This window comes from Gossypium raimondii, chromosome 2 (assembly GCF_025698545.1).
Source record: "Gossypium raimondii isolate GPD5lz chromosome 2, ASM2569854v1, whole genome shotgun sequence".
NCBI lineage: Eukaryota > Viridiplantae > Streptophyta > Magnoliopsida > Malvales > Malvaceae > Gossypium > Gossypium raimondii.
The window spans coordinates 43,946,904-43,961,067 of NC_068566.1; the positions used below are offsets into that span (position 1 = coordinate 43,946,904).

The 14,164-nt window shown below is 31.1% G+C and overlaps 1 protein-coding gene across 1 annotated transcript; it reads left to right on the forward strand.

The window, feature by feature from the left end:
- The first annotated feature begins 3,708 nt into the window (after window positions 1-3,708).
- LOC105789000 (probable protein phosphatase 2C 25) lies at window positions 3,709-6,279 on the forward strand. The gene is made up of 4 exons (XM_012616174.2): window positions 3,709-4,313; window positions 4,805-5,146; window positions 5,452-5,631; window positions 5,734-6,279. The coding sequence occupies exons 1-4, from the start codon at window positions 3,816-3,818 to the stop codon at window positions 5,893-5,895; spliced, it is 1,182 nt and encodes a 393-aa protein (XP_012471628.1). The 5' UTR covers window positions 3,709-3,815; the 3' UTR covers window positions 5,896-6,279.
- Window positions 6,280-14,164: the final 7,885 nt, after the last annotated feature.

Below are 14,164 nucleotides of genomic sequence, written 5' to 3' on the forward strand. Positions count from 1 at the left end.
CAAATGAAACCTATTCAAGGCCAAATTCGATGGCCCAAGTAGAGAAACTGTTTTATTATAATAGGACATGGAACGAGCAGCAGCAATTTTACCAATAATTTTGTTTTCAATCCTTCATGAAGATTATGACGGAGGAAAATTATAGCTTGGGATTTATCCTATTTAGATACCTTAGTACCTTGTATAATTGTATTCCCAAGATATTTAGCGTCTAAGTGAATTTCAACATCTAACACCTATAACAAATAATTTTTGCCAGATATATTAAGGGTCGCAAATTTAAGTTTTGCAAGGTTTGACACAGTGATATTTAATATAAAACAGTGATGACCAATAGGTTATTTAATAAGAACTATTATTATATTTAATTTTATTATTAATTATTATATATAACTTTTTAAAAATATTTTATTATGTTTTTATACAACATTTATTAATTTGTGTAAAGTATAATTAATGTTTAAGATAAATATTGATGGTTAAAACATGGGTGTATATGTAAGAGGTTTTGGGTTTAAACATTGTTGGAAGCATTTATTTTGTAATGGTAGATTTGGATATCCGAATAATGGATATCCGAGGGGTCTATATGTAGCCCCGCTCTTTCGCAAGGATTAGTAATTTTAATATTTCAATTTGAAAAATTCAAGTCGGATATTCATTAATATCCGAATTTGCAATCTAAATTGCCATCCCTAAAGATCTATTAGTTTGTTTGGCCATCCAATCAAAGGCATGAATTACTACTCTAACAATAAAGGAGAGTGCTGTAATGTTGTCTTCAATCGCCCCATGTTATCCATTTCTTAGGAGCCCTATCGATATGAGAAGAGCACTCACCAACATCTTTCATTCAACTTCAAATTAACTATTGAACACCAAGAGATTTTAAACAAATTTAGAAAAGAAAGAAAAGAAGAACCCCTCAAACATTTAAAGTTATATCTTGACTCCCCTAATCTGAATTCATGATCTTGTCCTTGGACTCGGTTCATCCCTAAAGCAATTGGAAGTACAAGAGAAACTGCCATGGCCTAACTACAACCAAGGAACTGGCCCCACGAAGAAAGGAGCCCTTAGAAATGATGTTGAACTAGTCCAAAGGATACTCATTTTTAGTAAATATTAATTGCGCCACAACCAACGTTAATGTGAATGCGCGTATCAGCAACGGTAAACTTCGAGGAAACTGCAGCCATCACCTAGCGTCGTATCATTCAAATTGGACCCACCTGTTTCTTCGCTCCTAATCTTTTATTTTATTTTTATTTCTTTTCATGGTGTGGAAAATCGGATTAATTTGAAAAATTAGTATTCGAAAATAGTAAAATGTACATAAAACATATATTAATTTTAAAAAAAAAAAGAGTTAGAAAATGTGGCTCAAAGGGAAAGCGCTTTTTTGCCAACCAACTGGACTCGATTTTACACACTCTTTTAAAAAACCGACTTATTTGACCAATTATTTCTTTTTGGTATATATGGCTAACTGTTTAGCAGGGAGGGTATAACTATGATCTTACTTATTTATTTTAGTTTTTCTTTTCTGTAATAAATAATAAAATTTTCAAAGTTATCAAGGCTAAATATCTGTGTAATTCCTCCAATTCTCAACCCTTCTTTTATTTCAACAGGACTTAGGCTCTCTAATTAAAATAAATATTAAAACATGTACATATGTGATTACAAGCAATAACACTCAAATTCAATTATAAGTGATTCTCTAAACACACCTTAAGCTAGGGTTACTTAGATCCTCGACCTCACTTCTTGCTGGTATTTTCTTCGATTTTTTATTTTTAAGGTTTTGATATTTTTATATTTAAAAGGATAAAAGCTTTATTTTAGCGAATGATATGAATATAACTAGTACGAGTCTCACGATTTGTATTGGGTTGATTATTTGTTTATATCAAATTATGAAGTATAAATTTGAATGCCAAAATATACTCGCCTACTTTTATTTTTAAAATTTAGACCTCTATTTTTTGAATTTAAAATTTAAACCCAATAATTACTACTATTAAAATTCTTCTATTAAATCATATGTTTGGCAATTTGAAATTAAAAAAATCAATTGGTAGTCATGTAACCTAAAAAATTGAAAATGTTTATATAGATTTTTTCTTAAAAACATTCATTCAATTCATCATGATAAATAAAATTTTTGTTGGAACAAGATTCTTAAGAAAAATTGAAGTCAAGATTTTGATCAAAATAGTTAATAATATTAAATATTTAGACTAATTAATGACATTATAAAAGTAGAAAGATCAAATTATGTAAAAATAAGGTATATAGATTAAATCACAAATTTCAACATAGTGTAAGGGCTGAAATTGAAGTTTGACAATTGTTTTATAATATACAAAAAAACCTAAAAGAAATAAAAGCAACATATTGGCCTCTAAAACCTTTAAGGAATTCAAATTATGTATAACTATGTAATGTTTTAATCGAAAAATTAATGATATTAATGATTTAGACTAATTAATAACATTATAAACTACATGGACCCAATTATGTTACAAATTAAAGTGTAGTGGTTAAATCTCAAATTTAACCATAATAGACAGAACCAAAAATGAAATTAAACCGTTTTTCAAAAATTGCAAAAAGAAAAAGATAAGCACCAATCTAAACCTACAAAAAAACTACTATATATAAGCTGCATATTGTTTTAGCTGAGAAGTTAACGATATTAACTATTGAACTAATTAATAACATTAAGAAAATATAGGGACCGCCACATGGTATCGCCAGATTGACTAGTAGTGTCACGTCAGCAAAAACTAAAGATGTTGGTGTGGAGGTACCAACTTGATAAGGACCAACTAGGTCCAAAAAACTTTTAGGGATACCTAGGTACAAATGAACAAATTAGGGGGCAAATTATATATTATCCCAAAAAAAAAATCAGTTTTGAATGAGTAAATGAAGCTAGAATGAGTTGTTTTTCTTTTTTAATTTTTATATTTAAACATAAATAATTAAAATTAAATAACAAAAATCTATTTTTAGTCGGCCATTATTATTGAGTGAGGAGTCAAACGCAAAGTGTGAAACATACCCTCCTTAAACACTGTTTTGTACTCTTAATCCTATTACGTGTTTGACCTTTTATTACTTTCATGGGGACCGCTGCTGCTTATAAATTCACAATTCCTCTTTTGCCCTTCCTTAAGTATTTTTAATATTGGTTAAAATGTGCTCCATGTCCCTATACTCTTTATAAATTTGGAATTTATCCCATTTGCTTTTATTTTTATGAATTCAGTCTCTATATTTTTCAGATTTAAAATTTAGGTACATCTTATAATTCTTCTATCAAATTCGCTAATTTGACATTTTGAAATTAGAAAATACTCACATGATAAACTTGAATTTAATAGGAAAATTTTAAAGCAGAGGGATTAAATTATAAATATATAAAGAATATATTTGTCACAAAATACTTTTTAATTAACAAATTCAACAACTATTATTTGATCAAGTTTGAAATTTTAAAAATAAAATAAAAATTAAAGATGAAAAATAACCAAATTAAAGGATAGGGATTAAATAGGCAAGCAGCATGATATGAGGGGCAATTCAGACTTCTCATAATAAAAGAAAACAAGTGCCCCAAACTTAATTTCAAGAGTCAAAAACTACCATTCCGCCATTAACACGCAAACCAAAGACCTTCGTTGAACTTCCCTTTGTATATATACACACATACCTATCTCAATAATATACCCCAAAAGAAGAGACAAAACCCAAATTCGAACGTTGTAAAAGAAACAAAGGAGAAGCCAAAAAAGAGGAGAAAAAAAATGTCGTGTTCCGTTGCCGTATCTAACTCTCCGGCGTTTTCTCCGTCATCGTCTCTTTTCCTTAACAAAACGCCGATCATCTCTCCTTCGACGGAAGCTCTGAATTTAACGTTGACCCACCTCAAGACTTCTTCTCCAGCTTCTCCGTCTCCTTCTCCTTCTTCGCCTTTCAGGCTCCGGCTTCCAAAGCCGCCGCCTGTGTCTTTGCTCTCGTCTTCTTCTGCTTCGAATTCATCGCCTTCCTCCGGTTCGGGTTCGGCTCCAGGACTTGGATCGGGACCGGTATCAACGGTTTTAAAGAGGAAGAGACCGGCGAGGCTGGAAATACCGGTTGCGACGGAGGCCATGAGTTTGGGGATTCCAGCGACGCCGTGCGAAGTCGGGAAAGAGTTGGAGAGAGAGGGAGATGGGTATTCAGTATACTGTAAAAGAGGGAGGAGAGAGGCCATGGAAGATAGGTTCTCAGCTTCAGTTGAACTTCAAGGAGATACAAAGCAGGTATTTTTTTATGGGTCAAATTTATATTTTGGTCCCTGTACTATATTAAAAATTGGAAGTTAGTCCGTATAAATTTGATATTTTTAAATTAATCCAACTAGTTGTTTGCTCTAATAAAGCAAAAGGTCTTATTCTGAATTTGATGCTCCTATTTTACGAAAATTGAGGAATTAATTCTTTTATTTTGACGTCAGAAGCTTTATAAAACTAAGGAATTAGTCAAATCGTTAAATCATTAACTTAAAATCAACAATTAAATAATTTATACACAAAAGTTATTTATATGAATCAAATTAGCAAAATTAAGGATTCAACTTAACACGTATTTACCAACAATTAGATTAACTTCATTGTTTTCCAAAACTATAATTAACTTAGTTTTTGTAAAATACATAGATTAAATTTTGACAAATTAATATGTACCAAAATGAAATTATTGAAATAGTTACACTATTTCAGACTAAATTTGGTTTTAAAATGATAAATTGCAGGCAATTTTTGGCATTTTTGATGGACATGGAGGTGCTAAAGCTGCAGAGTTTGCAGCCCAGAAATTGGAGAAGAACATTTTAGACCAAGTTATTACAAGAAGAGACAAGACTGCTGTACTGGATGCTGTTAAACAAGGTTATTTGAAAACTGATGCTGAGTTTTTTACGGAAGACAATGCTGGTGGGACATGCTGCCTGACGGCTTTGATCCAAAACGGAGACCTTGTCGTATCGAATGCCGGCGATTGTCGTGCTGTTTTGAGCAGAAGTGGTACGGCGGAACCTCTCACCTCCGATCACCGGCCTTCGAGGGAGGATGAAAGGAGCAGAATTCAAAACCTGGTCAGCAAATTTCGGATAAATCAAATTAAATCAAATTTAAATATAAGGACTAATTTATAAATTAGTGTAACATAGGGACCAGAACCACAATTTGACCATTTAAGAATGAACTTGACAAGAATTCTAAGAAAACTCCATCCGAACTTAACCTATAAGAAGTGGCCTGAAATTAAAATGACGCTTAAGAGTGACCAAACTTAAAATGGGTCCAATTGAATTGAAATAACTTAAAATTTTCAAAATTTAAATTGATTCGATCTAAATTAACTCGATCGGTCGAATTGATAGATGTTTATGTTCTTCAGGGTGGCTATGTGGATTTATGCCGTGGTGTTTGGAGAATTCAAGGTAGTCTGGCTGTCTCTAGAGGGATCGGAGATCGTCACCTTAAACAGTGGGTGATCGCCGAGCCGGAGACGAAGATCGTTAGTATCAAACCCGATTGCGAGTTCTTAATATTAGCCTCCGATGGCTTATGGGACAAGGTAGGGTCTTCACACCTTTACAATCTTTACAATGGATATATATATATATATATTTCATATGAATCTAACTGTATTCTTTCATCCTTCATTTCCTTTTCCCAGGTTAGTAATCAAGAAGCTGTTGACATTGTTCGCCCTTCATTCATAGGCACCGATAAACCGAATCTGTTGTTTGCTTGTAAGAAACTCGTCGATCTTTCGGTCTCGCGAGGCTCGTTCGATGATATTAGTGTGATGTTGGTTCAGCTGGGGTACTATATTTGATTCTCTTAACGATTTAACTCGTACGATCATTACAATTTTAGAGGAGGAAGATTGAGTGACACAAAATTTCAACCCTAATTTTTTATGCAAACATACAACAACTTCGACACTTCAATTGTGGCTATGCCGGCAGGGTTGACAATATTTTAATACAATAATTTATTTATTTAGACGCCATAGCCGAGGAAGTAGATGTGGAGATGGGTTTATTCTTTTATTCATCATTCTTTGCGGGGATTTTATAATTCCCATGAGTTTTTAGTTGTAAACTTGCTTATATTATTGACATTCATTCTTTTTTGAAATATGTTAGAGTTGTGTGACCTAAATTCTAAGAGATTGCTTGCAAGTCAAGTTAAATAAAAATATATTTTCTTTCTAGAAGATTTAGTATTTATTAGTATAATATATTTAGCATTTATTAGTATAGTTTATTTGACTTACTAATTTAGCCTTTAAATAGGCTCTTTTACAATCTTAGAAAAATAACCCATTAAATTAGAACTCATAACACATTTAGAGAATTTTGCGTTTATGTTTTGAGGGTTCTTTGTTTTTTGGGTTTTCGGGATTTAGTTTTTATCTCTATCTTTTGTACTCTTCGTTCTTTTTCCGTTATAGTAAAATTATCTTTGCTCGTGGTTTTTTATCCTCTTTGGAGGGGCTTTTCCACGTTAAATTTATGTGTTCATCTTCTCAATTTCTTCTGCTATTTTTACTTGTTTGTTGCTTAATCGGAACGATCCTAACAAGTGGTATCAGAGCTAGTTCAATTTTCATAGATCAGCCCATTCAAAGATGGCAGCAACAAGGTTTGAAATTGAGAAGTTCGATGGTGAGACAAATTTCAATTTGTGGCAAGTTCGGATGATGGCAATTCTAGTTCAAAACGGCTTGAAAAAGGTTGTTACAGGAAAAAAGCCTGAGAATCTAAATCAAACAGAATGGGAAGAGCTTGATGAAAAGACCTTGTCTGCAATCTAGTTGTGCCTCGCGAATACAGTATTGCAGGAGGTATTGATGGAGAAGACCTCATTCACCTTGTGGAAAATGTTAGAAACTCTTTATGCGACTAAGTCTCTAACTAACCGTTTAGTGTTGAAACAACGTCTATTTACGTTTCGCATGAACGAATGTGAGCTTCTTAAAGATCACATCAGTCAATTCATTACTCTTTTAAATGATTTAAAGAACGTTGAGGTTCATATTGACGATGAAGATCAAGCTATGCTATTATTGTGCTCTTTACCCTCTTCATACAAGTCTTTCAGGGAGACCCTGATTTATGGCAGAGACAAACTCTCGTTCGAAAATGTGAAGGGTTATTTGTTGAGTAGAGACAAACTCGACAATGAGTTTGATTTGAATAGCAAAGCAGATAGGCAAGCTTTCGTTTTGGTAGCATCAAAGAAACGAGACAAAAGGTGTCGCTATTGTAAAAAATTAGGTCACGTCAAAGCAGATTATTTTAAACTGCGAAATAAAAGAGCTGCTGAGAGTAACGAGGAAGATATAGTTGGTGCTAATTTTGGTCGATGAAGGTGGTGATAATTTCTTGTTAGTGTCAACGAGCGACAACTCCAAGCTTAAGTCTGAGTGGATCCTAGATTCAGGATGTTCTTTCCACATGTGTCCCAATAGAGAATGGTTCTCCACATACAGTTCAGTTGAAGGTGGAGTTGTGCACATGGGAAACGATTCATCTAGTAAGATAATCGGTATTGGTACTGTTAAAATTAGGATACACGGTGGGACGATTATGATACTCTCAGATGTAAAGTATGTACCTGATTTATGAAAGAATCTCATCTCCTTGAGTATTTTAGACTTGAAAAGATGCAGAATCAACATCGAGTCGAGTGACATTAAAGTATCTCGTAGAGCTCTCGTTTTGTTAAAAGGTAAACTGGCAGTCTTTATATTCTGGAAGGTTCTACAGTGACCGGTGAAATCGGACGTCCCTCATCCGTTACGGAGTCAAAGTCAACTCGTTTGGAGCAGAGACAACTTGGTCATAGGAGGGAAAAAGGTATGACCGTTTCGTTGAAGAGAGGTTCTCTTTTGGATGCAGGTTTTAAAAAGTTAGGGCACTATGTTCGTGAAAATCAGACCCGGGTTAGTATTGCTTTGGCAGTGCATAAGTCGAAGGCTAGAAGTCTTCCAACTTCTAAGCATAGATTCGACTCGGTTAATTCCTTGCATAGTTCAAGATAGGCCCGTGGCGGGTTTTGGCAAAGATGGCATTGAAAGAATTCGTGTCAAGGTGGAGATTGTTAGAGTTGTGTGACCCAAATTCTAAGAGATTGCTTGCAAGTCAAGTTAAACAAAAATATATTTTCTTTCTAGAAGATTTAGTATTTATTAGTATAATATATTTAGCATTTATTAGTATAGTTTATTTGACTTACTAATTTAGCCTATAAATAGGCTCTTTTACAATCTTAGAAAAACAACCCATTAAATTAGAACTCATAACACATTTTGAGAATTTTGTGTTTACATTTTGAGGGTTCTTTGTTTTTCGGGTTTTCGGGGTTTAGTTTTTATCTCCATCTTTTGTACTCTTCGTTCTTTTGCCATTATAGTAAAATTATCTTTGCCCGTGGTTTTTTATCCTCTTTATAGGGGCTTTTCCACGTTAAATTTGTGTGTTCATCTTCTCAATTTCTTCTGCTATTTTTACTTGTTTGTTGCTTAATCGGGACGATCCTAACAAAATAATATTCAAATTATTTGATTATTTCAAGTTAAGTCAATTTTCCTGATTCTTTGCTTTGCTGATTGTGCTTTTGTACTAGTTTGATTCTATGTTTTAATTGCTTAAACATGTATTTGTATTTTACTTAACCAAGATAAGTAAAATGATTTACAATGTCGAACCCAAAGTTATTATATATATATATATATATTAGATTTTATCATACCCACGATAAGTGAACGGAAATATTTTATATTAAAAATATATAATTATAAAATTATTTCAACAATGATTATGAGTAAACCGGTAAGAGATTTTGATTGGATTTGTTCATGTTTTTTTTTCAAAATTGAAGGAGGGAATGGGTTGATTGGGACTGAATTCAAGCTCTCATGCTTACAACATAATGTTTTTAAGTTGTTTTATTTAAAATATTATATAAAAGTATGAAATAAAGAAAATAACCTTATAAAATATTAATTATCCTTTAAAGTAAGGATATTTTAGTAATTTTATAATTGAGTTGATATCAAGTTAACTTGTGACACCACCCCAGTAAACCATTTTATATATAGTATAGATCTCTTAAAGATAAGGATATAAATGCAGTTGTACTCAAATTGTAAGGTAAATCCATCCAAGGTCATTAAATTATTAATAAGTTTATGTTTTGGCCATTTAACTTCAAAAAGTTACAAAATAGTCACTAAACTATTAAAAAGTTTATGAGCACTACATCACTTAAATATCAACTGCACTTCCTACACTTATTTTCACAATTATTAAGCTTATTTTTGGCATTACAAATCATTTACTAGCATCCCTCCAAATTGGATGCAAACCAAGACCATTTGGGACCTTCTTGGGTCAAAACAGTGAGTGACGTCGTGCAGCTACGTCACAACATCAGGGTAGGGAACGTTGCAACGAGACTCTCTGGAATAGTTTAAGTTATCCTAATAATTACACTACATAAAGTGTATTTGCAATTTTTTTGTTTTTTATATACATAGACTTCAAAACACCTATGTCATGCCATAATCTAGTACCAAAATGGTAATTTCATACTCTCTTTCAAGCCTTGGTGATGTGATAAGATGCGTTGAAGTTGTGACTCGAATTGAGAGCTTCAATCTGATCTTCCCCTTATGCATTAAACAACAATGCATTAAGCTACATTACAGCAACAATATCAAAACACCTATGTACATGCCATAATCTAGTACCCATGAATTCAAATCTCATCATTTCTTTAATTTATTTAATAGTAACAATATTACTATTATTATTTCATGAATATATCATATTAATCAAGAGGTTATTCAATATTTTACCAAATGCACTAATACTTTGATTCATTATTTTATCACTTCATAGTTTAACATGAACTGTTATCAGAATTCACTTACCACGACTTTTTAGCCCATGCTAGACATGTTTGAACGAGATGGATACACGGAAAATATCACATTACACAAAGCACAAAAGTACTGGAAACACAGGCACCAAAGTGCAAAACATAATAGGAGGCACCGAAGTGCAATATCATGAATATATGATTAACATGGGAGTGCTTGGGTTCCTATGGCATGCCATGAAGTTCCACGCTAGTCTACATAGGCATTCAAATGTCACTGGGTTCACATTATTTGTTCTCAAATGTAAAATTTCACGATTTTCATGATTTAACTACACTTTTGCACCTCTTTCTAACTAGTCCTCATTTACACAATTTCAATAATACTTGTAATTTCAATTATGAATATTCATTAGATTTCAATCACCATATTTTTAATTCATGACATACTATATTTCATATTCACTAGCATTGATTTCACTATTTACACAATTTAACTCACTTTTTCTTCATTTATAATTTAATCCTATTTTTCACACCATTAGAGCATTTATACATACATAAACTAATGATCAAAATTATTAACACTATTTATTTATTATATCACTTATCAAGAGTTCTATTTCATGATAAATCTTCAAGAACATGTAGATTAATTTTCAAGATCTCTAACACTTATCGAAATCATTAACACTATCAAATTATATAATCCCTTTCACTAGATAATTAGTATCATGTAAGACTTTACATTATTATTATTCTCGATTGAGGGTTTTTTAAGGATTTACACTTAAATAAAAATTTAGTTCAGTTATCATTTTGTAACTTTTTGAACTTGAGTGATTAAAACATAAACTTACTAATAGTTTACTGACATTGAGTATAGTTTATCCCAAATTATATTAACGGGCAGCCAAGGGTGAAGCCAGGTAGTGTTCCTTGCCTACCTTGATTAAATGGTACAATTTCACTTTTAGTCCTCTCGAATTCAATTTAATCATTTTAAATCTCTATATTAAATGAAAGAAATGCATTCTTATCCACTTTCAAAGGTTAACAATTAAATTTAAGCTATTTTAGTACAAGATTTATACCTTTGGCCCCTAAAATTTTTAATTTTATCTCAACCCTCATGGTTTTGTTCAAAACCCACACACTACACTGTTTTAAGTGTATGGTTGAATTCCCACTTATTTAGAATTTAAGAAGAATTTGTTTTCTTTTATCTTATGATATTTTCAGACAATTTGCAACCTAACATGGTGCTTACTTACGACAATGCTGACGATGACAGATTTTAACGTTGTACAGTGTTAAACCCACTTATATATATAGAATATATCAAAGAGAAGATATTTAAGCAATCATGAAGTTATTGAAAGCGACACCATTGTTGTTTGACCTAAACGATGCAACTTGGGATAACTGGAATGAGATTAGTCGGTCAAGTATGGATATTCATCGTTGACCACATCCACCGTGTCAACCATCTTCTTTCTTATTGATTTTATGGTATGCCTGATTCATATTAAGAGCCGCAGTTATGAAAAACAAGATGCCATAAAAAAAATCAAGGGTAAACTATACTTAATTTCACTAAATTATAATTTTAAAAAGTTACAAAATGATTATTAAACTATTTGAAAGTTTTTATTTAAGTCATTGGACTGTTAATTTTCTTTTTGTTTAAAAAGTCCGGCTACTGAGTTCTAAGCAGCAATTCGAGATCGGTATGGTGGATTAGTATCAATCAACAAGTAGAAGAACATATCTTAAATCCAAGTCGATCTGATAGTCAGTGTAAAAGATTAAAAATACAAAACCATTTAAATTTTAGTTTGCTTTGTAACATTCAAAGTAGTTTCATAAAAAAAAATTTTAAGTACAGAGAAGAGAAGGAGAATGTAAGCTTTCAATTGATGCAGTCGGTGCTAACAAAAAAGATCATACAACATTGATTTTAATAGGTCAGTAACCTTAATAAAAGTAATCGAAAATATTAAGTGTAAACTACATTCTATAATGAAGTGCGGGACATTGTTAAAAGAGTGTTGAATCTTATTTAATTAATGTCCATCTAAACCAAAACAAGACACCTTCGTTTTGGTTTGTGTGTGTGGAGACAATAAAGAGCAAGGCAACAAAAATCCTTAAAGAGTTGTATAAGCTAAAAATAAGCTTACATCTCAATCACATGAACAACATTGAGCAGCATAAATTAATCATAATCATTTGCACTTAAACCTAACCATAATCTTTTCTATGTTAGATATATATATTTAAAATAAGGTAGTTATTTGTTGCCTTTTTAAATATTATTCTTTTACATAATTTATTTAAGTATACTTAAATATAAAGATTTTGAGTTGACAATTTAGAGACGGTTCATCCTCGAAGGGTAAAGAGTCGTAAAATCAAGCGATAAAAAAAAAAAAAAGAAGAAGAAGAGAGAAAATTGTAACCTCTCCGAGAAAATGAGTTCTCCATAATGTTCAAGAAGTCGTAAAAATGGCGGATGTGATGTTTTGTGAGGTATGCATAAGGGACCTTTTGTGAGGTTTGGATAATGATGCACTATTGTGTATAGGATATGGAGGATGTGATAAATGGGGGAAACTAAAAGAATTAATTGTTGAAAAAAAAGGCTAAGTTTAGCTTGTAAAAATATGTTTAGTATAAGTATAAAATATAATTAAATTTTTTATAGATATAAAATTTAAATTATATATATTTTGCATTTGCATTTTTATCCTTATTTTTAAAACATTTTATGTTATTTTAAATATAAAGTTTCTAAAAGATGATATAATGTTAAAAAATTAAAAATATTCTTCATTAAGTGATAAGTAACTACTTATCAAGATATTATTTTCCACACATTTTTATAAATAGAAAGACTATTTGATAGCTTTTATTATGGATTACCAAACAAGGCCTTAAAATATCTATGTATAACATATCTGTATATTTTAAGATTTGGTTTTTTTTTGATGAATTGTTGTTCACTTGACTCGTAATATCAAAATTAACCAAAGGCTTTAATTTAATGATATAATGTCAAATTTAGTTCTCAATCTTTACATGTTTTATGAATTTGACTCTTACTCTTTTTTAGTTAATTGGACCATTAACTTTTTAAAAAAGGTCAAATCATTAAAAATGAAATATTGACAAAACGTTATTTTTTGTAATAATTGTTGGCGTGCTAAACTACACAGTAGTTCATGTGCACTTTATGTTGACAAAGCATTATTTGTTCTATATGACACACCAACAAATTTTTAAAAAAAAAATAAGAATAATAGAAAAATTATAAATGATAAATTATAAATTATAAATTATTAAAAAAATTCATAAAATTTTAACATTTTAGTTAGTATTTTCATTAAAAACCAACAATTCGACTTCTTTTTTTCAAAAGGTTAATGGTCAAATTCGATTTAGGGCCAAATTTAGCTCAAAAAGAAGACTGAGAGCTAAATTGATAAAATATATAAACATTAAGGGCTAAATTTGACATTATGACTGTAACACCTTATACTCGACCCGATCGACGGGTCCAAATACAAAATGTCACATCAACTTCGAAACAACTAGAAACAAATTTTAACTAAAATTTAAAACTAATATAACTATAGCATCCAAATATGTTTTCTTAATCATACATAACTTAGTTCACTTAACATTAATAACAACTTAACATGTTTAATTAGCTAACTTGTTAAACAAACTTATAATAACAAATTCCTAGTTAAAAAATAATCTTAATAGGCAGATTTATGGAAAACTTACAATAATAGTTTTAAATACTTTGAATCGATTTCTCTATGTTGTAATTTAAAGTACTACGGTTCATATTGTTAGAAAAAATTCTGTTTGATAATGGTTTTCTTACACAATGAAAAATTAAAATTATGAAAATTGATCTGGTTTTTGATATTTATAGCAATAAACCTTAACCGAATTCGTACCTGAGTTTTCGGATTAGCATACGTTCATTGTTCCCAGCTTTTAAGCAAATAATTTTCTTCGCTATTCTCGTACCACGAATTGCTTCGAGTGGGGGCTTGAACCAATTGAATCGAAACACAGAACTAGTGAAAAGTTTTCTCTCCTTTTGGGTGAAAACGAAAATTCTCTCTTCTTAATAGAAACCGGTAGAATTGTTATTCCGAAAAAAAATGTAATAGTTGAGAATAAATTCTCTCTATTTT